At 37.2% G+C, this 26,191-nt stretch overlaps 1 protein-coding gene across 1 annotated transcript in view; it reads left to right on the top strand.

Annotated features, from left to right (window-relative positions):
• Positions 1-26,191, top strand: part of PIK3C2G (phosphatidylinositol-4-phosphate 3-kinase catalytic subunit type 2 gamma) — a 364,908-nt gene that overhangs the window by 202,253 nt on the left and 136,464 nt on the right. Inside the window, exon 19 of the mRNA XM_025879676.2 lies at positions 23,402-23,582. Coding sequence (XP_025735461.1) covers positions 23,402-23,582 — 181 coding nt within the window. The remainder of the gene's footprint in view (positions 1-23,401; positions 23,583-26,191) is intronic.

Below are 26,191 nucleotides of genomic sequence, written 5' to 3'. Positions count from 1 at the left end.
CCCCCCACCACTCAGGCAACCCTCAGTTTGTTTCCTGAGATTAAGAATTCCTCATATCAGTGAGGTCATATGATACATGTCTTTCTCTGATTGACTTATTTCACTCAGCATAACACCCTCCAATTCCATCTACGTCATTGCAAATGGCAAGATCTCATTCCTTTTGATGGCTGCATAATATTCCATTGTGTATATATACCACAATGGATATATCCATCTGTCGATGGACATCTTGGCTCTTTCCACAGTTTGCCTATTGTGGACATTGCTGCTATAAACATCGGGGTGCATGTACCCCTTCGGGTCCCTACATTTGCATCTTTGTGGTAAATATCCAGTAGTGCAATTGCTAGGTCATAGGGAATTGCTAGGTCATAGGGTAGGTCTATTTTCAACTATTTGAGGAACCTCCATACGGTTTTCCAGAGTGGTTGCACCAGCTTGCATTCCCACCAACAGCGTAGGAGGGTTCCCCTTTCTCTGCATCCCCTCCAACATCTGTCTTTTCCTGACTTGTTAATCTTAGCCATTCTGACAGGTGTAAGGTGGTATCTCATTGAGATTTTGATTTTGATTTCCCTGATGCCGAGTGATGTTGAGCATTTTTTCATGTGTCTGTTGGCCATTTGGATGTCTTCTTTGGAAACATGTCTGTTCATGTCATCTGCCCATTTCTTGATTGGATTATTTGTCCTTTGGGTGTTGAGTTTGAGAAGTTCTTTATAGATTTTGGATACTAGCCCTTTATCTGCTATGTCATTTGCAAATATCTTCTCCCATTCTGTCGGTTGTCTTTTGGTTTTGTGGACTGTTTCTTTTGCTGTGCAAAAGCTTCTTATCTTGATGAAATCCCAATAGTTCATTTTTGCCCTTGCTTCCCTTGCCTTTGGCGATGTTTCTAGGAAGAAGTGGCTGCGGCTGAGGTCAAAGAGGTTGCTGCCTGTGTTCTCCTTTAGTATTTTGATGGACTCCTGTCTCAAGTTTACGTCTTTCAACCATTTGGAGTCTATTTCTGTGTGTGGTGTAAGGAAACGGTCCAGTTTCATCCTTCTGCGTGTGGCTGTCCAATTTTCCCAACACCATTTGTTGAAGAGACTGTCTTTATTCCATTGGACATTCTTTCCTGCTTTGTCAAAGATTAGAGTGGAGGGTCCATTTCTGGGCTCTCTATTCTGTTCCATTGATCTATGTGTCTGTTTTTGTGCCAGTACCATACTGTCTTGATCATGACAGCTTTGTAATAGAGCTGGAAGTGCAGAATTGTGATGCTACCAGCTTTGTTTTTCTTTTTCAACATTCCTCTGGCTATTCGGGGTCCCTTCTGGTTCCATACAAATTTTAGGATTATTTGTTCCATTTCTTTGAAAAAAGTGGATGGTATTTTGATGGGGATTGCACTGAATGTGTAGATTGCTCTAGGTAGCATTGACATCTTCACAATGTTTGTTCTTCCAATCCATGAGCATGGAACGTTTTTCCATTTCTTTGTGTCTTCCTCAGTTTCTTTCATGAGTATTTTATACTTTTCTGAGTACAGATCCTTTGCCTCTTTGGTTAGATTTATTCCTAGGTATCTTATGGTTTTGGGTGCAATTATAAATGAGATCTACCCTTAATTTGTCTCTCTTCTGTCTTGTTGTTGGTGTATAGGAATGCCACTGATTTCTGTGCATTCATTTTATATCCTGCCACGTTACTGAATTGCTGTATGAGTTCTAGCAGTTTTGGGGTGGAGTCTTTTGGGTTTTCCACATAAAGTATCATATCATCTGCAAAGAGTGAGAGTTTGACTTCCTCTTTGTCAATTTCGATCCCTTTGATTTCTTTTTGTTGTCTGATTGCTGTGGCTAGGACTTCTAATACTATGTTGAATAGCAGTGGTGATAGTGGACATCCCTGCCGCGTTCCTGACCTTAGGGGGAAAGCTCTCAGCTTTTCCCCATTGAGAATGATATTCGCTGTGGGTTTTTCATAGATGGCTTTTATGATATTGAGGTATGTACCCTCTATCCCTATACTCTGAAGAGTTTTGATCAAGAAAGGATGCTGTATTTTGTCAAATGCTTTTTCTGCATCTATTGAGAGGATCCTGTGATTCTTGTTCTTTCTTTTGTTAATGTACTGTATCACGTTGATTGATTTGTGGATGTTGAACCAACCTTGCAGCCCAGGGATAAATCCCACTTGGTCATGGTGAATAATCCTTTTAATGTACTGTTGGATCCTATTGGCTAGTATTTTGGTGAGGATTTCTGCATCCATGTTCATGAAGGGTATTGGTCTGTAATTCTCCTTTTGGATGGGGTCATTGTCTGGTTTGGGGACCAAGGTAATGGTGGCCTCATAAAGTGAGTTTGGAAGTTTTCCTTCCATTTCTATTTTTTGGAACAGTTTCAGGAGAATAGGTATTAATTCTTCTTTAAATGTTTGGTAGAATTCCCCTGGGAAGCCATGTGGCCCTGGGCTTTAGTTTGTTGGGAGATTTTTGATGACTGCTTCAATTTCCTTCGTGGTTATAGGTCTGTTCAGGTTTTCTATTTCTTCCTGGTTCAATTTTGGTAGTTGATACATCTCTAGGATTGCACCCATTTCTTCCAGGTTACCTAAGTTGCTGGCTCATAATATGTTCTTATAATTGTTTGTATTTCTTTGGTGTTGGTTGTGATCTCTCCTCTTTCATTCATGATTTTGTTGATTTGGGTCCTTTCTCTTTTCTTTTTGATAAGTCTGGCCAGCGTTTATCAATCTTGTTAATTCTTTCAAAGAACCAGCTCCTAGTTTCGTTGATCTGTTCTATTGTTCTTTTGGTTTCTATTTCATTGATTTCTGCTCTGATCTTTATTATTTCTCTTCTCCTGCTGGGTTTAGGCTTGATTTGCTGTTTTTCTCCAGCTCCTTTAGGTGTAGGGTTAGGTTGTGTATTCGAGATCTTTCTCGTTTCTTGAGAAAAGCTTGTATTGCTATATACTTTCCTTTTAGGACTGCCTTTGCTGTATCCTAAAGATTTTGAACAGTTGTGTTTTCATTTTCATTGGTTCCCCTGAATTTTTTTAATTCTTCTTTAATTTCCTGGTTGACCCATTCATTCTTTAGTAGGATGCTCTTTAGCTTCCATGTATTTGAGTTCTTTCCGACTTTCCTCTTGTGATTGAGTTCTAGTTTCAAAGCATTGTGGTCTGAAACTATGCAGGGAATGATCCCAATCTTTTGGTACCGGTTAAGACCTGATTTGTGACCTAGGATGTGATCTATTCTGGAGAATGTTCCATGAGCACTAGAGAAGAATGTGTATTCTGTTGCTTTGGGATAGAATGTTCTGAATATGTCTGTGAAGTCCATTTGGTCCAGTGTGTCATTTAAAGTCCTTATTTCCTTGTTGATCTTTTGCTTAGATGATCTGTCCATTTTAGTCAGGGGGGTGTTAAAGTCCCCCACTATTATTATATTGTTGTCAATGTGTTTCTTTGCTTTTGTTATAATTGCCTTATATAATTGGCTGCCCCCATGTTAGGGGCATAGATATTTACAATTTTCTTGTTGGATAGACCCTTTAAGTAGGATATAGTGTCCTACCTCATCTCTTATTACAGTCTTTGTTTTAAAATCTAATTTGTCTGATATAAGGATTGCCACACCAGCTTTCTTTTGGTGTCCATTAGCGTGGTAAATGGTTTTCCACCCCCTCACTTTCAATCTGGGGGTGTCTTTGGGTCTAAAATGAGTCTCTTGCAGACAGCATATCGATGGGTCTTGTTTTTTAATCCAATCTGATAGCTTGTGTCTTTTGATTGGGGCATTTAGCCCATTTACATTCAGGGTAACTACTGAAAGATATGAATTTAGTGCCATTGTATTGCCTATAGGTGACTGTTACTGTATGTTGTCTGTGTTCCTTTCTGGTCTATGCTGCTTTTAGGCTCTCTCTTTGCTTAGAGGACCCCTTTCAATATTTCTTGGAGGGCTGGTTTCGTGTTTGCAAATTCCTTTAGTTTTTGTTTGTCCTGGAAGCTTTTTATCTCTCCTTCTTTTTTCAATGACAGCTTAGCTGGATATAGTATTCTTAGCTAGGTCTGTTGCCAATCTAATGTTTCTACCATTATAGGTTACATATCTCTTCTCTCAAGCTGCTTTCAGGATTTTCTCTTTGTCTCTGAGACTCGTAAGTTTTACTATTAGATGTCAGGGTGTTGACCTATTTTTATTGACTCTGAGAGGGGTTCTCTGTGCCTCCTGGATTTTGATGCCTGTTTCCTTCCACACATTAGGGAAGTTCTCTGCTATATAATTTGCTCCAATATACCTTCTGCCCCTCTCTCTCTTCTTCTTCTGGGATCCCAATTATTCTAATGTTGTTTCGTCTTATTGTATCGCTTATCTCTCAAATTCTGCCCTCGTGATCCAGTAGTTGTTTATCTCTCTTTTTCTCAGCTTCTTATTTTCCATCATTTGGTCTTCTATATCGCTAATCTTCTCTTCTGCCTCATTAATCCTAGCAGTTAGTGCCCCCATTTTTTATTGCACCTCATTAATAACCTTTCTGATTCGACTTGATTAGATTTTAGTTCTTTTATTTCTCCAGGAAGGGTTTCTCTAATAACTTCTATGCTTTTTTTAAGCCCAGCTAGTATCTTTTAATCATGATTCTGAACTCTAGGTCCGACATCGTACTAATGTCTGTATTGAGTAGGTCCCTGGCAGACGGTACTACCTCTTGCTCTTTTTGCTGAGGTGATTTTTTTTTTTGTCAATTTGTCCCGAGGAGAATAGATGAATGAGAGAACAAAATGCTAACAGGCTAACAACGTCCCCAGAAAATATACTCTAAACAAATCAGAAAAGACTTGAAACCAAGGGAAAAGTAAGGGAAAGAAAGAAAAACGAAAGTGAAAAAAAAAAGAAAAAAGAAAAAGATAAAAACAAACAAAAACAAAACAAAACAAAACAAAAAAACAAAATTTGATCAAATATGATCAGGCTAGTGCATAGATCAGTGCTACACACTAGCTTTTGGGTGTATTTTGGTCTGTTAGAAGAAAGTGCCTCATAAAATTTTAAAGAAAGAAATACTTATATATGTACAAATAAGGGTTGATACAATGAAGGAATGAAATATGACTGTAAAGATCAAAATTATAAAAGATTTTATAAAAGGAATTGATAAGATAAGAAGTGGTTGAAAAAAGAAAGAAGAAGATTAAAAAAAAAAGGGAGAGAATGTGATCAGGCAGGGGACTAGAACAATGCCATACACTAGAGATTTAGGGTATATTTTGATCTGTTAGAAGAAACTGTATCTCAAAATTTTAAAGAGAGAACAACTTATATATATATGCCAAAAATAAGGGTAACTACTATGAACAGATAGAATATGACTCTAAAAATGAAGAATAAAAATGTTTTTTTTAAAAAAGGGATCGATAAGATGTTGGTTGAAAAAGGGAAAAAGAAAAATTAAAAAAAAAAAACAGTTAGAAAAATTAACTTTGAAAGACTAATGAATCACTGTAAAAAAAAACATGAATTCTAAGTGCAGTATTCCCCTAGCACTGGAGTTCTCCCATTCTCCTTGATGGGTAAACTTGGTCTTGGCTGGCTGTTCTTGCCGATCTTCTGGGGGAGGGGCCTGTTCCGTGGTTCCCAAATGTCTTTGCTGGAGGCGGAATTGCCCCGCCCTTGTTGGTCTGGGCTAAGCAATCTGCTCGGTTTTGCTCTCGGGGGCTTTTGTTCCCTGCAAGCTCTCAGTACAGCTTTGGAGGACGAGAGTGAAAATGGTGGCCTCCCAATCTCCGCCCTGGAGGAGCCGAGAACTCCGGGCCCTGCTCCTCAGTGCGCCCCCAGGGAAAAGCAGTCAGTCACTCCTGTCTACCTGGTCTCCAGCCGCACTCCGTGCTCACCCGGCCTGTGACCGAGTGTTCCTATCTCTGGCACCTGACCCTGTGTGGTTTGTCTCCAAACCCAGCAGATCTCTGCGGTGTGCTCTTGTGCCTCTCCTCCCTGGGGAGGAAGGGAAGTCTCCCTGGCTCTGCCACTTATTGGGTCCCTGCTGGAGGAGCAGTGGCCCGACTGTGCCATGTATCAAGGTTTATGGCAACCCCAAGCTGAGAGCGCGCGCCTCAGCTCCGTCCTGCCACTGGCTTCCCCGCTCCGATACCTGGGAGCTCTACCACACTCAGGTACCCCTGGTCTTTCTGTGACCCCGAAGGTCCTGAGACCACACTGTCCCTCGAGGGTTCCAACCCCTGTTTAGCCACTGGAGCGACGTCCCTCAGCGGAGCCGACTTCTAAAAGTTCCGATTTTGTGCTCCACGGCTCTATCACTTGCCAGAAGCGCCTGACGGAGGCCCCCTCCCCTGCCATCTATCCTCCCAAATATCGCCTCGGATTCACTTTTCCACACGTCCTACCTTCCAGTAAGTGGTCACTTTTCTGTTCAGAGAGTTGTTGCTCTTCTTTTCTTCGATCTCCTGTTGAGTTCGTAGGTGTTCAGAATGGTTTGATCCCTATTCAGCTGAATTGCTGAGACCAGACGAAATCCAGGTCTCCTACTCCTCCACCATCTTGCCTAAAGTATCTTATTTTAAAATGCATCCACATCTTAAGAATGAAACGTCTGTGGATATTTTAATTGTATTTTTTGGCCTCTGGCTTTGTGCCTAAAGATGTTCTTTGGGGCACCTGGGTGGCTCAGTTGGTGAAGCATCTGCCTTCAGCTCAGGTCATGATCTCAGGGTCCTGGGATCAAGCCCTGAGTCAGGCTCCCTCCTCAGTGGGAAGTTTGCTTCTCTCTCTACCTCTGTCCCCTTCCCCCTGCTTGTGCTCTCTGTTCTGTCTCTCAAATAAATAAATAAATAAAATCTTTTTAAAACATTTTTAAAAATTAAAAAAAAAATTTTCTTTTATTAGCTGTACCTGGCTGTCTAAAGGTCTGCATTCCAGTTGCTTTATATAACATCTTAAAATTATCTAACATATTCATTTTTGTATCTGTTTAACATCTGTTCTCTCCCTACTATAATGTAAACTACATGGTCACAAGAATTTCGGTCATCAGATCACCATGGGATCTTGGTCACTACTCTACTGACATATTAACAGGTCTATGTAGGTAGTTAGAATTTATCTTTTGGGTTTTTTTATGATTTTTAATTTTTTTTTTAAATTTTAGTTATATACAGTGCAATATTGGTTTCAGGAGTAGGATTCAGTGATTCAGTACTTATAACACCCAGTGTTTATCACAAGTGACTTCCTTAATACCCATCATCCATTAAGCCCATCCCCCCACCCGCCTCCCTCCATCCACCCTCAGTTTGTTCTTTATCATTGAGAGTCTTTTATGGTTTGTTTCCCTCTTTTTTCCCCCTTTTCCCCCTTCCCATATGTTCATCTGTTTTGTTTCTTAAATTCTACATATGAGTGAAATCATACGGTCTTTGTCTTTCTCTGACTGACTTATTTCACTTAGCATAATACATTATAGCCCAATCCACATAATTGTAAATGGCAAGATTTCATTCTTTTTGATGGCTGAATAATATTCAATCATATATATGTATATATATCATAATAATAGATAATATATATAGTATATAGATGAATAGATATATACCACATGTATAGAGATCTTATATATCTATACAGATATATATACCACATCTTCTTCATCCATTCATCAGTTAATGCTCATTTGGGCTCCCTCCATAGTTTTGCTATTGTGGATAATGCTGCTATAAACATCAGGGTGCATGTACCCCTTTGAATCTGTATTTTTGTATCCTTTGGGTAAATACCTAGTAGTGCAATTGCTGGATCAGAGGGTAGTTCTATTTTTAACTTTTTTTTTTTTTAAGTAGGCTCCACACCCAGCATGGAGCCCAATGTGGGGCTTGAATTCATGACTCTGATATCCAGAACTGAGCTGAGATCAAGAGTCAGACACTTAACCAACTGAGCCACTCAGGTGCCTGTATATTTAACTTTTTGAGGAACTTTCATACTGTTTTCCAGAGTGGATGCACCAGTTTTCACTCCCACCAACAGGGGAAGAGGGTTCCCCTTTCTCCACATCCTCACCAACACCTGTTGTTTCTTGTGTTGTTTATTTAGGTGAGGTGGTATCTCATCATGATTTTTATTTGTATTTCCCTGATGATGAGTGATGTTGAGCATCTTTTCATGTGTCTGCTAGCCATCTGGATGTTTTCTTTGGAAAAGTATCTATTCATGTCTTCTGCCCATTTCTTAACTGGATTATTTGTTTTGATTTGTTGAGTTTGATAAGTTCTTCATAGATTTTGGATGCTAACCCTTTATCAAATGTGTCATTTGTAAATATCTTCTCCCATTCCATAGGCTGCCTTTTAGTTTTGTTGAGAATCTTTTTTGAATAAATAAATACTTGCATAAACAAGAACAAGTCACTATTACTCTTTTGGCCTGAACCATTGCATCTCTAAATATAGAAAAGTTTATTGTAGTATGTTTTAAATATGTGCTTCTTCAAACCACAAAGTTCCCTTTGAGCTATCTTGACATTTGAGAAAGGAAAATAAAACCAATAGTGGTCTAGCACCTATCTCACTCTCAATTAGGAAAATCTTTTTTTATCTGTTTGTCTAATGGGGGTGGGAGTAGAAGAAAGAAGATGGTTCTAAATAAGATTTTGTTTAAAAATGTATACTGTTTTTACAATTAACAAAAGAACTTCTAAATAACATTCTTTCCATAAATCTATAGTCTCCACTCCTATTTTACAGTTTAACTTTCTGGGGCATTTTTTTATTGGGCAAACACTGAAAGAAATAATTATTCTCTCCACTACTACACAAACTCTAACATAGAAGTGATTAACATGTGTCTTATGAAAAAAACATAATGCTATTGTATTTTTGGGCCAATCTAGCCATTTATATGGTATTGAAGTTTACAATGTCGATTTCCATCTTATTCTTATGACTGCTACTCTTTTGCTGCTCAACCAATTCAGATTAAATATTGAAAACAAAAAGCTCAGCTCTATGGGTCAAGTATAAATGATATACCTAGAGCAACTATTTGGTATTTGTTGAGAAACTAAGAAAACTACTCAGATATATTCAGTCTTATCAGTAATAGTAATGATCACTTTAGAAGGTCTGCTGAATCAGTTACATTATTGTTCTTATATTGGTGCCTTGACTTCAACTATTGCTGTTATTATCATAATGTTTGGTTTGTTATTATAGTGGTTGTTTCGCCAGTGCTTTAGATAATGACATGAAACAAACTGAAGATACTAAATTTGAATATCCTTGAAACCAGACTTGTCATGAACGGTGGAGAAAGCACCACCATTCTTCTTAATTGCTTATAATAAACTGAGCATGTTGGCTAAAGAAATACCTTTAACTTAGCAAATCTGATTGAGAAAACTTTAGGTTTTCCATTCAGTCATGTTTTGGAAAATATATTTTTTTAAATGAGCCATACTGTAATGAAAAATATTTATGAAATCTAAAGAAATATGAGGTAGAATTCCAACTGCATATACCTAAGAATAGCTAGAACAACTATTATTTTTGACAGAGCATGTATGATTTCACTCATAATTCAAATTAAGAATTTTCAAATTCTGACTAAAAATAAATGCCATTTTCTTAAAAATGTGAATGTAAACTACCTGTTGTTTTTTTAATGTGTATGTCAGAAAAAAAAAAAAGAAAATTGCTAACCAATTAATTCCAAAGCAATTTCAGTTATCTGCCCTTTGAGCACTATTCTCCAACCTCTACTGATTTCAGAGACAAAGAAAGAGTCTCATTAAAGTAAGCCTCCTGAAACTTTTCTTAAAGGATAATTATGAAGGGGGAGTCTCATAAAGGACTAAATGATTTGGTGCTTCAAAATGAAAAGACTTATTTCTAAAGAGGACCTAAAACAAAAATAACAATTGAAATAAAAGCCACCTGTAGTTTGTTATAGGCTATTTTAATTTTGATAGCTATACCTTTAACTGCTCACATCATAAATAAGACTAAATTTCAGGGTCTGACTCTTTTTGAAACGATATTATTGGTAACAGACCATCTAAACATCTTACAAACAAGCTTTTGGAAATCCTTTGGAAAGGAATGCTCTGATTACTTACCTAAATAGATACAGCCTCCCACACAGACATACTCCCTTACAAACACACATCACTTTTTTCTTACATTTGTCATTTTTTTCCCTCTGAAAGAAAAGAGCTTCTCTTCAAATTACCTAACATCTAGCTAATGTAATTTTGCCAATGATGGACTTTCCATCTGACCATCCTCAACTAAATCTATTTATTTAAGCAATTATTTTTGCTTAATAAAAATTGCTCCAATATTTTGTCCCATTATCTGACTTCTGAAATCACAATATGATGGAGCATCTCCAGTAATCTCTTGGAGAGTTTCAAAATTTTCAAATAATTAATTAATGTGTAGGTTAATAAATATATTTTAAATATCTGCATATATATGTATAGTATTAAATTTTTTGGACAGTAGAGGAAATAGCATGTGAAAATATAATTTAATAGGATTCTATAATTCCAGAATAATTAAGAAATTACTTTAGGTTCATACCCTAAAATTTTAATCAAGAAATGGAAGAAACCAATTTTAGAAAAACCAGGTTTATTTACTTAGTAGTCAATTCATTTATTCAACGATATTGACTGGTTATTCTTATCACAGTCAGAAACTGTTAGGCCACAAAAGTATAAAGTCATAGACCTGCCCTAAGGGAATTTAAAGTCAAATAGATAAGAGATTAAAACAAAACAAAACAAAGCAATTAAAGCACAATTGTAAAAAAAAAAAAGCACAATTAAAAAAAAACAATAAACAAGTGTTAAAAGAATAATGGATACAGGAAAGTACTTCACCCTTACACAGGGAATGCTGCACACCTGCCCAGGAAAGATTTTTGGGAAAGGTGTTAATTAAGTTGAACATTAAGGGATAAACAGGTGTTGGCATACTGAAATACTATTTCACACCCAGTGGATGGGATGATGCAAAAGTATTGTAACCTGAGAAGGCAGAGAAGATTCAAATTATTATAAGTAGTACTTTATGTTTGAAATGTGAGCACATGAATGAGACTTTAAGATGCAAAGACACTAAATCATGAGTGCCCTTTAAGTTACACTAGTACTTTATATTTTATCCTGAAGGCTATCTGGATTTTAATCACAAGAACAGGACTTCACTTGGCTAAGTAAAGGGGACTAATTTGAGGGAGAAAAAATTTTTAAATGCAGCTGGTAGGAAAATCAAGTACCAGAAGTTTCCAGTAATACCTTGAAGAAATTAAGGCCTTGATTAAATTCTGTCAGTGGGAGCAGAAAGAAGACATTAGATCTGAGAACTATTTAGATGGTGAATGTATTAAGTCATGGTAACAAATTTGATGTGGCTAAAGGTGAGAGAAGAATCACGGATAACTGCTTAATTTTTAGTTAGGGTGATAGAAGGCTGGTGATTCTATTCATGGAGGTAATTCGAGTGAAAAAGAAGGTATTGAGGGGAATGATAATGAAATTAGTCATATTAAGGTTGAAATGCCTTAGGAAAATTTAAGAGTGTGATATCTTATACACAGATGAACATGTAGGTCCGGACCCCCCCCCCCCAAAAAAAAGGAGTTCTAGGCTGGAAACTACATCAATCAGCTAAGGCTGCCACAACAGAATACCTCGGACTGGGTGGCCAAAACAATAAAAATTTGTTTTCTCACAATTCTTTAGCCTGGAAGTTTAAACTCAAGGTGTCAGTGGGATTGGTTTCTGTTGAGACCTCTCTTCCTGACTTGCAGACAGCTGCCTTCTTCCTGGGTCCTCACATGACCTTTTTCCTCTGTGCACATGTTCTTTTGGTCTCTCATCCTCTTCTTATATGGACACCAGTTCTACTGGATTAGGTTCCCACCCTTATAACCTCATTTAATCTTAATTACCTCCTTGAAGGTCTATCCCCAAATACAGTTACACTGGGGGTTAGAGCTTTAACATTTGAATTTTAGGAGACAAAATTTTGACCATAACAGAAACATAGACTCAATGACAAGACAGACATTATCATCATCATCATTTTACAAATGGAGAGACTGAGGTTGGGCAGTGATCTGCTAAGTTACTTGGGTAGTGATCTAGAGAACGTTGGAAATGGAATGTGTCCTCTTTTGTCATGCATATGATCTAGTGGACAGGACAGTTATCCCTGCCTGGCAAGTTCCATCTGCACAAGAACAACGACAATATCATCACATAAATCAACAGAGAATTAGCTGGGTAGGTTGTGGAGGCCTTATAAATCCTACCAAGTCTTTACTGAATTTCCAAAGGGAAAAGGATTAAACGGTGCTAGCCAACCTCAAGAGACATGCAATTCATGACAGTGAGCAAGAATGTCCCAGAAATTTTCTCAGGACATCAAACACAGCTCAAATCTTATGGATAACATCCCAGGGATTCTTTAATATCCTCACAGAATAAACCACGCTATTTGTGACTCAAGAATGAAGGGTGAAGCAGCTGCCCCAGCTGTGATTTGAAACTGAGGTTCCAGGGAAACTAGGTATTTCAAAGCTAGCTTTGCCTTACACTTATAAACCTGCCCCTCCGACTGTGTTCAAACACATGAATTGTTCACTGCACAATATGATGATTATCCAGCCTTCACCAGAGGGCTATGCAAGAACAAAAGGCTGAGGGGTAAAGAGGATCTTTATTATTAGGTTGCTATTTTTATGAAACATTCATATAGCAAAGGAATTGCCTTGCTTCTAAAAGAAATTTTGTTAAGGAAACTTTATGAAAAAGATGCTTATACGGCCTTTAAAGCAACTATACATGTATTCAGAAAAAAAGAAAAAAAAAAGCTGAGTTAGGAACTCAGTTCAGAACCATATTTTCCAAAGTAATGGAAAATGTAGACATCTACTGGACTTAATTTAAAATTCCAGGAGCATGGATTTCAGCATGAATTATATATCAAGCAGAATTTATTTTATTACAGCACATGTGCTGATGTTAGTGACTCCCTACTTCTCTTTTGCCCCAACTTGAAATCATTTGGAACCACAGGCCCAATTAAGATGGGTAGCTCGAGGCACATCTGTTGTGTATATAGTTAATCTGGATTCTTAGATCCCCAAATGCATTCAGGGTGTTACTTTCAATTTAACAACTTTCCCTCTACTCTCCTAGTCCCACCCAGCACTATCACTAGTCTAAGTAAACCACAGGAGGCCAGATCCTTAGAAATTATGGTATTGGTCTCACATTCTAAAGTGAGGAAGGATGGAGAATACGTGGGTCAGATGTATGATTTGGCATTGTCCACATGTAAAGTCGAGCCCCCACATTCTGTTCTTTTTGTAGGCTAGGCAAGGGAAAGAAAAGTATTCCTGCTTATAAGTATTTCACACAAAAATATACTTAGGTTGACAAGCTTTTCTTTAAAAGTTCAAAAAAAGTTAAAAATAGAAAGGAAAATACTATTAGATATTTTGGTGATTGGGCAGGGAGTTTATAGATAGCAGGACGAAATGAAGTGAGGCACTTTGGAAAGAAAGAAGGCAATCTGGAGAGCATGAGACTTCTGAGGGTTAGAAAACAGGAAGCCAGAGAAAGAGATTAAAGATAAGCACAGTAGGAAAGTAGCAAGAAAGGATTTCTAGATTGTGTATTAGCTTCAGGCTAAGTCATTAACTGGTACCTGTGTCGGGGTATCAGGAGGGGGTACAGCATGATGGTAAAGAACCAGGGCTTTGGAGTCAGAGAAACTTGAATTTGAATCCCTGGTCCGATTGGGTGACTGTGCAAGTTACTTGACCTCTATAAACTATATTATCCTTGTCTGTAAGATGGAAGGAGTCATTACCTGGAGCAAATATGAGGGTTACCTAACACAGCTATGTAGAATGCTTGGGAAATACGTGGCATAGAGTAAATGCTTGATAAATTCATAGGGATTAAAATTATAGAGCCCTATAGCTGGAAGGTCGCTTGCTGTACCTCATCAATTCCAACTTTTACAGACTAGAAGAGTGAAGAGCCAAAGTATTAAGTTTCTTGCCAGAGGTAATACAAGCAGAAAATTGTCTTCCAAATCACGTTTTAATGTTTGTTAGGACACTATGTTAGTCAGCTCAAGTTACAGTAAAAAAAGTAACATGGACTATGCGCCTTAAGCAACAGGAATTTATTTCTTATGGTTCTGGAGGCTGGGAAAGCCAAGATCAAGATGCTAGCCAATTCCATTCTCCCAGGGGGGCCCTCTTCCCAGCTTGTAGATGGATGCTGGACACCCTCTTGCTGTGTCCTCATGTGGCAGATAAAGCAGAGAGCTCCAGTCTCTTTTTCTTCTTTTAAGGGCATTAATCCCATAAGTGGGCCCCACTCTCAGGACTTCATCTAAACCTAATCACCTCCCAAAGGCCCTACCTCCAAATATCATCACTTTGGGTGCTAGGACTTCAATATATAAATTTGGGGGTGAAGGGACACATAACATAACAGTCCATTAACAGACACAGACTATGGTACTATGGAAAGAGCCCGGAGCAGTGGTTTAGGGACTCGGGGTTTTAGTCATAAGACCTTAGGCAAGTCCTTTAATCTTCCAATTTTCTCACCTAGTAAATGTGAAGGGTGGGAGATGTTATCTGGAAGTGTCATTCAGTCCCATGCTCAAGTAATATTACTCTCTGAGTATATGAATATAATGTACGGTGAGAGAGAGTGGGTTTGACTAGGTTGAGAAGGACAGGACTAATGGGGAGCGGGGAGCAGTAAGACAAGAGGAAAGAGTAGAACCAGGGGCAGTTTTCAGCAAGTGAAGAACAGGAGCATCAGGGGAAGCGGGAAACCAGAATGTGAAAAAAGAGATGCAGTTCAGGAGGGTCTCATGGACATCTACCTCTTCCAAATGTGCCCAGGGCTAAAATTCCCTCTATTTTGTTTTGTTTTAGTGTTTAATAAGCACATGTGGAGTACCATGGTGGGGGCTGAGAAGGATCACTAAGAGTTATTCACAGCTTGGTGCTTAATTTAAAAGAGTGATTTGAATAAAATATCTTAAAAGCAGTAAGTGTGTGTTGGAAACGGAGAAAGACAGAGTTGCCGCTTTTAAATCACATCATTCAGTATCTTTCACATGTAAACCTATGAATGAATACATGTGAGCAGATCAGCAAGATAAGTAGAAAGGGCTCTGATTCCTTATTATAGATTCAGGAATCTCTTCAGAGGAACTTATCTCCTCAGCATAGTTTTGGGGGTTTCGGGGGAGTTTTTTGTTTGTTTGTTTTCCCTTCATAGCTCCCAGCTAAGGCTAAGAGGGCATCACTGCTGTGTAACAGTAATCCTGATGACAAGTGTTTACACAAACTGGGGACCATCTATGGCTAATTTTCCTTCAGAAAAAAATACCATTTAAGTTTATGACTAAACATGTGACTGGTCATACCTGTTAAAGATTTTATTTAACTATCATGATAAACTATCAATTATAATAGTAACTGCCTACCTACATATCCACATATATGCAGTGTTAATAACCTATTGCTGAAGGAACAAGTTTGACTTCTTGAAAACAATTCCGTGTGTAGCAATAATTGCCCATAAATAAAGTCAAAAGGGGCACTGTTTTTATAGAAGTGGCAAGGGAATAAAGAAAAAGAAAAATCTCAGCCAACCCTCGTAAGAGTTTTGAGATAAAATCCCCTCAGTTCTTATTCTGCATTTTGAGGCATTTTTTTCTCATGCAGTACCATCAGTGCATTTCCTGAAGCTATATTTCTTCTTATACTGATTTAGATTTTTAATGGTCTTACCTAGTTCTCTTTAAACTGGCTGAGCGTGGTAGTCTCCAACAAAAGTTTTTATTATTTTTAAAATGCTACCTTTGCTCTTTCATATTCCCTAATTAAAACCAGAGTAGATCCCACAGTTTCCTGCTCACTTTTAGATCAAAAACTCCTACTAGTTTTGTTCATTTTAAAACTTCATTTTCTTCTCCAATTTGACAAACACCTCCTCCCTATTCTCCAGCACCAGCCAAGTTTTGGTTTGGGAGCCTGCAGTGGGTAGGGAATATAATCTGATATTTCACTCCTCTTCTCTCTCTTTTCTGGTTCTTACTTCTCTTGACTTGGGAATAGAAAGAAAAGAAATGTGACCTTCACACTTGGACAAACAATTACATTCCTCTGTCTGAGGTCTCTGATTTTCCGTCAAGGCTCTGTGTGGTTTCACTGTGAAAACTGGCTACCTCACATGGCTGAGTTCTTAGGGCAGTCTTGCAGGAGCATCCCATAGAGAGATGCGGCCTTGGATCAACCCCTTTCTACACAAGGAGTGGATCACATAATTCCTTTCCATGTATTTCTTTGAACCCTGAAAAACTTGTACATCCTTGCTTTGCCAAACAGTTGAGGTGCGGGAGTGTGGGCTGCTCCTTTCCTAGTTTGTCTCTCTATCCTGCCCTAGCATTATCTTCCTGTTCACATAAGCTCAGGGGAAATTAACAAACCCTCTTTCAGAACAGAAATCTAACCTGGGGATGAGGCAAGAGTCTCCAATTCTGGCACACAGCTGAATAAATGGCTCTCTTTCGGCTTTCCTCTTTGGACTTTGCAGAGAGAACTGGGCATAGTGGAACTAGTCTATTCCTCACTAGGCTAATGACTCATGACTCTCAAGCATGTTGATATGGGTACTTCCTTTTCCAAAGCCATTGGTCCCCTGCTTCTCAGCCATTCCAGTCTTCCAGGTGTTAGCATTAAAGCAGGGCTCTTAGTTTCCCAGAGCAGCTACATATACGCCTCGCTCACTGCCCTAAACCATCAGGCCCTCTGTCTTGTTCTGTGTTAGGTAAGTCCTAAAAAAAAATCTTGCCATTGCCCTATTGCACTCATTAGTACAACATTTTTACTCACAAAGAATCTCCTACTAGGTACGCAAACGCTTGGCTAGACAAAGCAACAGATGGTACATAGGCCTAGTCACACTTTTAAATGGGTCAAAAAGTATGTTAGCAGTAATAAAACAACAAAATATCAGGAGTATAACAGAATACACATGCCCAAATGAGCCAGATCAAATCATTTTTTAAATCCTTTTGGGGCTTTTTATGATCCATAAGAGAAAACCATTTTTATTACATTTATAGTTTTTTTAAATCTGAAATAGTATACTCAAATTGATCACTCATCCAATTCACCAGACTTGGCTCCAGATGACTTTTGTTTATTTTCAGTAATTAGATATGCCCCAAAATATCCTCAGGGCTAACACTGTGGATGTTTTAAAAATATGCTGCATATTCTAAAGGTAATACAAATAAATAAACACAAAAACAAAGAAAATGGGGGAAAAAAGAATATGAAAATAGGCATATCCATTAGTTTTTACTATCGCAACAAATAGTCCCAAAGTTTCCGTGGCTTGCAACAGCACAGATTTATTTCTCACCCGTTCAGTACATAGGCTGTGGACTTGCTGTAGTTCTGCTTGGCTCCACTGGACTCCACACAGCAATGCTTAGCTCTGCTTTACATTGTCTTGTTACTCCATGACTGGAGGAACAACACCCCAGCTGGGACATACTGTTTTCATGGCGGAAAGCAGAAGTACAAGCTGCCAAACCAATCCATAATAGCACATTTAAAGCATTTGCATGGACATAGGCATACATTTCATCAGTCACATCCTGTTGACCAAAGTGAGTCACATGACCAACCCTGACACTGGGTAGAGAAGTCACAAAACAAGGAGTAGATGTATGATCTCCTTCAGAGGAGGAAAGCATAGAGTTGGAAACAATAATCAGATCTACCACATAGTGTCAGCACAATGGGAATGTCATTAGTATGAACATATAACATTTCAAAGAGACCACTTTTGAGGTGGTAATAAATATTAAGTATATAAATTATATTATGGGGATACAATTAAGTCAGTTACATACTTTATGGGCCTCTCTCACATATTTAAGTGTTCTAAAAATGTATACAATCTCTACAGTATGGATGTCATTACTTTCTGAATTTATTTCCTTTTAATAGTTTTATATTTAAGAATTGTTACAAAATAGTGTATTGACAGATATTGCACTATTGATTGGAAATTATGTTTCTGCAAACCTGGCCAATATAATGCTCTTTACATGCAAAATTCAACAGAAGTTTAGTGTTATATTTCAGAAAAGCAAATTAGTATTCTAAAAATAAACTAGTCCTAGGAAATGATTATCCTTGCAAGGACTATAAAATGTATCAAGTTCCTGGGGCATCTGGGTGTCTCAGTTGGCTAAACATTTAACTCTTGATTTCGGCTCAGGTCATTATCTCAAGGTCATGAGATCGAACCCCACGAAGGCTCTGTGCAGAACATGAAGACTGCTTAAGATTCTCTGTCTCCCTCTCCCTCTCCCTCTCTGCCCCTCTCCTACCCCCACTCGTGTCCATGCTCTCTTTCTGTCTCTCTCTAAAAAAAAAAAAAGTATCAAGGTCCTCAGTTTGGAAAATATTAAATAAATGTCTTAAACACTAAGAAGTAAAATAAAGTTGTCCTTTACAAAGGACATACTTTTTACTTCTTCTTCTTTTTTTTTTTAAAAGTAGACTCCATGCCCAGTATGGAGCTCACAACCATGACATTGAGACCTGGGCTAAGATCAAGAGTCAAATCCTTAACCGACTGAGCCACCCAGGCACCCCACATGCTTTTTTACTTCTTAATCACTCTATTAAAATCTTAAAATTAGTAATTCCATATCAAGTATTAATATCAATCTTTATATGTCCCAGGGTTTTAAATACACTTGAAGAAGTGACCTTCTAAAATCCTCCTGAGCTCACTAAAAACTGGTCTACTGAGCCTCACACCTTGCCTTGTATCAACAAACATGAGAGAAAATGGGAAGGGGAGGTCCTGGAATGACCTGAAATCACTCATCTTCATTGTGTAGCTCAGTTTTTTTCTGCTCTAGGATGTTGTTTCCCCTTTTCACTCACAGGGTCAAAATTTAAGGCAGCTTGTAAGATGTGGGATACTGTGCTATTGAAAACTACAATTAGACCTTCACTGAAGAGAGTCAGGAGGCAAGGAGGGCCGGGATGGTGTGGTGACTCTATTCTGTCCTGCTGGTAGTCTGAGAAGTGAGAACTATGTACTTTTGTGGCTCTAGCAAGTTATTTGCTATGGGATCATTAACAGCCATGTGCATGAAGAAACAGAGACAATCTCAATATCCAAGGAAAATCTCCCTATCATGCAGTCTGGGGTTTCTATAGCTTAGGTCTCTCTGAGTCCACCATGACCCCCTTAATTCAGTCAAATACCTTCATAACATCCTCTACACAGTTGTTACCTGAGTTTCCTCCTCATTCTTGCTTCTGCTTCTCATCCTTAATACTCTCCAAACCTTTAAGCAGCTAGATTTTATGCATTTATCCTCATTTTAATGTTGTAATAACTTACAGTCTATAAGAGGTGTACAAAATCATATCAAATTGAATTATATCCTTGGATCTCACAGATATTAGGATAAACAGGTCTCTGGCATTTTAAGATTTACTTCACAGTGTATACACAGTCACACTGCATGCACCTTAAAAGTCTGATCTTTCACCACCAAATCTTGATACTTCTCAGTCCCTTTGTGTTAACTTTGAAAATTAAACAAAAAAATTATTTGACATAAGCAATGCTGCTTCTCTTAGGTGACAATATCTTTTGAAAAAGGTTTCTGTGGTGTTCAAGAGAGAGTGGCCGGCTGTTAGCTAATCTTATACACACAGGCAATGGATACAAACTATGGCATGAGTGGTTTAGCGCTTCCTTATGTAAAAGTCATCAATGAAGAACTGAGTATCCCTCTACCTCAAACTATATAGTTAAACTTTCTTTGCAGTTGTTTAAAATGAAAGGACACATTAATTTTTCTTGACTGTGTGTAAGGACACAGGGATGGACTATTTGACCTCTCGTGGTCATCTCCTACCTCTACCACTCCACGATTTCAATTCCACAATGTGTAAAGACAAACTCTTCATTAGTCGGGTGAAAAGCCATAGAGCTTGAGCCAGATCTCACTGGGAGAACATCTGATCTGAGTGGGGATGCGGGGTTGGAATGAGGCATATTCTACAAGGAAAATAATCACAGTGGAATACCCTGAATTTTCTTTGCTTTTTATATATATTTTTTAGAACACAGTCATATTCTTTCTGCAAATCTTCCCTGCTGTTTTATTTTGAGCAAGAAATAAAATTGTGTTTTTCTCCTTGAAAAAAATCAAATACATTTCTAACAAAAAAAATTAAGAGTATTATGAACACAAAATTATATAATTCTGATGGTTCCCATGACCCCAATAACCTCTAAAGGTATCTTTTTAAAAAATTATTTTAGTAAAAAGTTTACTTCATCTGTACAAAAGAACTTTTCCTTTTAGCATGTATATAGCAGTCAAGAGGTTATAGAGTTATACTTATGTACAAGAACTGGTTAAAAATAGTTTTAAAACAAGCGACTCAATATTCAAATTGTATGAAAATGCTGGCAGGCATTGATAGAGATATAGAAATATTCTACCTGTCATATTTACCCCAAAGATACAAATTTAGTGATCCAAAGGGGTACATCCACCCTGATGTTTATAGCAGCAGTGTCCACAATAGCCAAACTATGGAAAGAGCCAAGATGTCCATCGACAGATGAATGGATAAAGAAGATGTGGTATATATATATATATATATATATATATATATATATACAATGGAATATTATGCAGCCATGAAAAGGAATGAAATCTTGCCATTTGCAACGATGTGGATGGAACTGGAGGGTATTATGCTGAGCGAAATAAGTCAATCAGAGAAAGACATGTATCATATGATCTCATTGATATGAAAAATTCTTAATCTTAGGAAACAAACTGAGGGATGCTAGAGTGGTGGGGGGTGGGAGGGATGGGGTGGCTGGGTGATAGACATTGGGAAGGGTATGTGCTATGGTGAGCGCTGTGAATTGTGTGAGACTGATGAATCACAGACCTGTACCTCTGAAACAAATAATACATTATATGTTAAAAAAAAAAAGAGAGAGAAAATATTAGGAAGGGAAAAATGAAGGGGGGGAAATCAGAGGGGGAGATGAACCATGAGAGACTATGGACTCTGAGAAACAAACTGAGGGTTCTAGAGGGGAGGGGGTGGGGGGATGGGTTAGCCTTGTGATGGGTATTAAAGAGGGCATGTATTGAATGGAGCACTGATTGTTATACGCAAACAATGAATCATGGAACACTACATCAAAAACTAATGATGTAATGTATAGTGATTAACATAACATAATAAAAGAAAAAAGAAAAAAGAAAGCTTAAAGAAATATTCTACCTGTCAAGTGCCTAGCTCACTGAAACCCAAGTACACTATAAAATGGTATATTACCAAAGTCCTCAAAATATGGAGAAAATCTGAGATATATACAATTTTACATAAAATGTCTTAAAGTTTTACATGTGGATGCTTGCATTTGCAGCTTTCCAATTCACACTCACACAACACTCATTTTCTTAGAGCTTCCAAATAATGACAGGTTTCATTGTTACATCTGACAATCCAAATGCTCACTATAGGGGTAAGCATAGGAAAAGTTCATTGCTATTATTCTTACATTGAAAATAAGCAGGTATCAATGGATTACATTTTTTCATCAATACATCTTTAAACCTTTGAGGTTTTTTTTTTTTTTTAATGCTTTCCAGAGGTAAATAAGAACTGTTATTCCAGGGGTGCCTGGGTGTCTCAGTTGTTAAGCATCTGCCTTAGCTTAGGTCATGATCCCAGGGTCCTGGGATCGAGCCCCGCATCGGGCTCCTTGCTCAGCGGGGAGCCTGCTTCTACCTCTCCCACTCTCCCTGCTTGTGTTCCCTCTCTCGCTGTCTCTCTCTCTGTCAAAAAATAAATAAAATCTTTTTTTAAAAAAAGAACTGTTATTCCACTTAAAAGCAAAAGAGGTGCTAGAAGATAAGTTGGCTTCATAACAATGACAAGAGACCAAGCCCTCACCTAAAAAAAGGGAAAAAAAGGTAGACTCAATTTTTTTAACTTTTTAACTTAATTTTTCTAAATACATAGAAACAGAGAACATAGAACGAATGAAAATAATGTGTTATAGTCTCTGTAACATAATACAGAAGTAGAGATGCAAAATTAAGAATGCAGAATGAAATTCATCTGTATACTTTTCAACTGCTCTGCATTTAATCTTTTTTTTAGTATTCCATTCTCACAATAACTTTCTTCTATTTTCTTGAATGTTAAATTTTCAGAGGACAAGACTAGAGACCAGTTAAGATGAAAAGACTCAATCAAAGAGAGGTTAACATTCAAAGGAATAAGGGTTTTGTTTTTTGTTTGTTTGTTTGTTTTTTTCCTATTTCGGTGGTTTAGGGCATGATAGAAAGTAAAGTTTGAGCATATTAGAATTAGTTTCAAGGCGATAGAAATTGTCACATGGCAGACAGAGTAATAAAATATTTGTTACTTCTCCATTATCTAGCATAGTATTCTCACTTTTTTAGTGCTATGCTTCCCATGTTCATGACATGAGCAGACAGCCAGGCAGGAACAGAAGTTGGCTGGGGGAGGTCACAAAATATGAACAATGTTGGCTGACTGATAGGTACATTGTGCTAAGCCCTTTTGAATGCATTAGCTCATTCTGTGTTCTATACAGCTCCACAAAGTCAGCGTTATTACTTTGTTTTATAGATAAAAAAATACAATCTCAGCCTAGTTAAGTAACTAACCTAAATTACTTATAAATTACTTATAAGTCAGAGGGCTGAGATTTGAATCCAGAAATGCCTGAAAACAAAAACCATGTCTTCCTCCAAGTAATCAAGGGGAGATACTGGAAGAAAGAGAAGTATGTAGGTATGTGACAGTGGGGGTGGGGGGGACATTGCCTTTTGAAGAAAAGTAGGAAAAGGAAGGTTGATGGTTGAGTTCCAATATAGTGTGGTCACTTATAAGTACTATTTCTAAAACATTGTCCTTATTTGAATAAGAAGTCAAAATATGTTCTTAAGTATTTGTTATAGAATTAAGAAGCCTGAAAGAAGAAAAAGTGCACTGTGAATTGAAATGAGAAAAGACAGGTCTCTTATTGATTCTTCACTCTAGGAATCTCATTAGCTATCAGATGGAATTTGATGACTGCCAACAAATAAACAATATTTTCCCCGATTCCAGGCTGTTAAACTGCCCATAGCCACCAAATACAGATTAGTCTGAAATGCACTGATTGTTCTTGCTGGAGGTGGTTAAAATATCAGCTGTGGATACAAGAATTCTTTTTCTCTCTTTCCTTCAGGCTGCTAATGGATGCACAGAATGAAACTTATTTTAAAAGCTGGTATCAGAAGCTGTTGGCTGCTCTCCAATTCTGTTCAGGAAAAGCCTTGAGTGATGAGTTTTCCAAGGAGAAGAAACTTATTAAAATTCTGGGAGACATCGGGGAAAAAGTCAAGTCTGCCAGTGACCCTCAGAGACAGGTTTGTTGAGAAATTAATCTTCATGTAGTGTTTTCTTTAATCTCTTGTTCAATTAAATTTTAATTTCATAGCTTAGAAAGCAGATTCATTGTCTATACTTAGTTATAAGACACCCAACTCAAATACTTTAATCAAGATTTTTTTTCAATTTACAATCTTATGATAATGTCTACCACAAGGACATGTTTTTTTAAGATTTGTGAGAGAAAGAGAGAGAGAGCACAAGCAAATGGTGGGAGGAGCACAGGGGGAGACAGAGAGGAAGAGAATCTCCAGTGGACTCTCCACTGAGTGTGGAGCCCAATATGTGGCTCAGTCTCACGACCCTGAAATCATAACCTCAGCCAAAACCAAGACTTGAATGCCTAACTGACTGAGCCACCCAGGTACCCCAATATAGTTTTTTGATCTAAGTAGCCATGCAGCATATGGAGAGTACCTAACAAGAAGAAATAAACTTAAAGGCAGTTTGGTTAAAAAGACCAGATGAAGTAATTTCCTCAAAATGGCAGCACAACTCACACTAGTAGAAGTCCAGAGGGGACTTTTTAGGGTACTCTTGTCCAAGGTACAAAATCGAGGTCTAGATTTTTTTAACACTACACTAATCAAAATAAAGACGTTCTTAGCAAAACAATTAATTAAATTAAGCAAATCAATAGTGGTGTGGATAGTAAAACTTTTATACTAAGATCCATGAATGATAGTCAAAATATTGTGCGTTTTTCATCACTGATTATAATAATGGACCTGGCTTTTTCTTGATATGATTGAAGAATATTTGTTCTTTTTAATTATCTGCATCACTAGTTTCCCTCACTGATATAGACCACTAAGCAGGTTCTCTTACGTTCAACATTCTAGATGCAGGGAGGTAGTGAGCATCTATCCATTGTATTAATAACATCATTCAGGAACAATTAAGTACTTACAGACTGGGAGTTAAGGATGGAAAGATGACTAAAACATGAATTCTGCCCTCAAAGGGAGCACATAGTTTCTCTCCACCCACTGTCTAAAATCAAAAAGAGTTTTCAACATAATAATATAGAAACATTGACAGGCAAATTGTCCCAGAATTCTTTCCCAGCCCAGTATTTTTCTTGCTGGAAGTCATTCATTAGATAGAAATGCCAGAAGCTATGGCCCTTCACCTATATAGGAATAAATAGGAAATAAAAAGCATAAGCATGGAATTTATTCTTAAGTGGGAAACATATAAACTCTAGATTGACATAAAAACCATAAGATAAATAATATGATGAGCAATAAAAAAACAAGCTTCTATAATGTCTTCATATTACTGCAGATTAATTTTTCTAGTGATAGAAAAAAATGAAAGCAAGTAAATAAACTGGTTTAAAATTTATAAAATTTATGTATGAGTTTAGACTTTATTTCTTAGATTTTAAAATTCCTCACATATTTGAGATGCATACTACAGTTAAATAAGTCTGATGCCTTTTTGACCATTTACATTAAGTTCCAAAGAGCTATTGACATTATTCTTTCAAATAAATATATTTCTCTCACCTAGGCTGTTTTTGTGATAACACTTCTTCACATAAAAATAAGAAAATAAAAATAAAGAGATGAAAGAAGCATTTACAATTTCGCACAATTCAAGTTACTGTTAGCTGTTTTTTCTATTTCATTTGAAAAAGTACTATTTAGTGTTGTACAGAAGTGTTGAATCACTATATTGTACACCTGAAACTAATATTACACTGTATGTTAACTCACAGGGATTTAAATAAAAACTTAAAAAAAACCTTTTTAATAGATAATTCATAATTCTGCAAACCTACTTATAAATTTATGTCTGCTTATTCTGATAAAGGCTAGAATGTTTAATATATTAAAATTGCCTCCTTGATTATTTTTCTTCAGATTCCTATAAGTTATTTCTTTATGCATTGTTTTTCTCTGCTGTTTACTATTAAACCATGTCATCTCATCAAAAATAAAATAAAATAAATAAAAAGTACTAATTAAACTGTGTGAAAGAAGATATTTTTCCACCTTGCTCTTCTGGATTCTGGGAGCAGTAGTTTCTATTATTTGCCAATGACCCAGGAGTAAGAGCTAAGAAACTCTTGGGAGTTAATTAAACATTATTAATCTGATACCTTCATTTTTAGAATTGGACTTAAAGAGTTTCTGAAAGTGGGTTAAAAGGAGCTCTTATATTTTTGTTTTTCTGCTCTTTTTGTTAGGGGATACACAATTTTAAAGGTGTTGTTTGTGGTTTCAGACCTTCCACAGGTACAGAGAACTATGGAAGGGAGTGAGGCAAGTATCAGGAATATACTCATTGGCATTTAGTAAACCATTTGTTCAAATATATTGCTATTTCTGACAATTGTCATTTTTGCCATTATTGCTCTTAGTATGTGTGATTTTTTTTCTGAAATGTACTATCACTATTAAGTATAAATCTTGAGGGTTACAAACTAAGATTCCAGGAAGTTATCAGAATTGGATCATGTCAACAATTACTTAAAGCAGGTATTGTAAGACGGTGGGCCTCAAATCATAGCCAACACATCATGTTTTGTTTGAACAGAATAGTTGGTTTTGGTTTTGGTTTTAATTGAATTTAAGATCCT

This window comes from Callorhinus ursinus, unplaced genomic scaffold (assembly GCF_003265705.2).
Source record: "Callorhinus ursinus isolate GAN/ISIS: 27379988/994484 unplaced genomic scaffold, GSC_fseal_2.0 scaffold27, whole genome shotgun sequence".
Classification (NCBI taxonomy): domain Eukaryota; kingdom Metazoa; phylum Chordata; class Mammalia; order Carnivora; family Otariidae; genus Callorhinus; species Callorhinus ursinus.
Note: the sequence above shows the minus strand (reverse complement) of the source record. Positions and strands in the feature narration are given on the sequence as shown.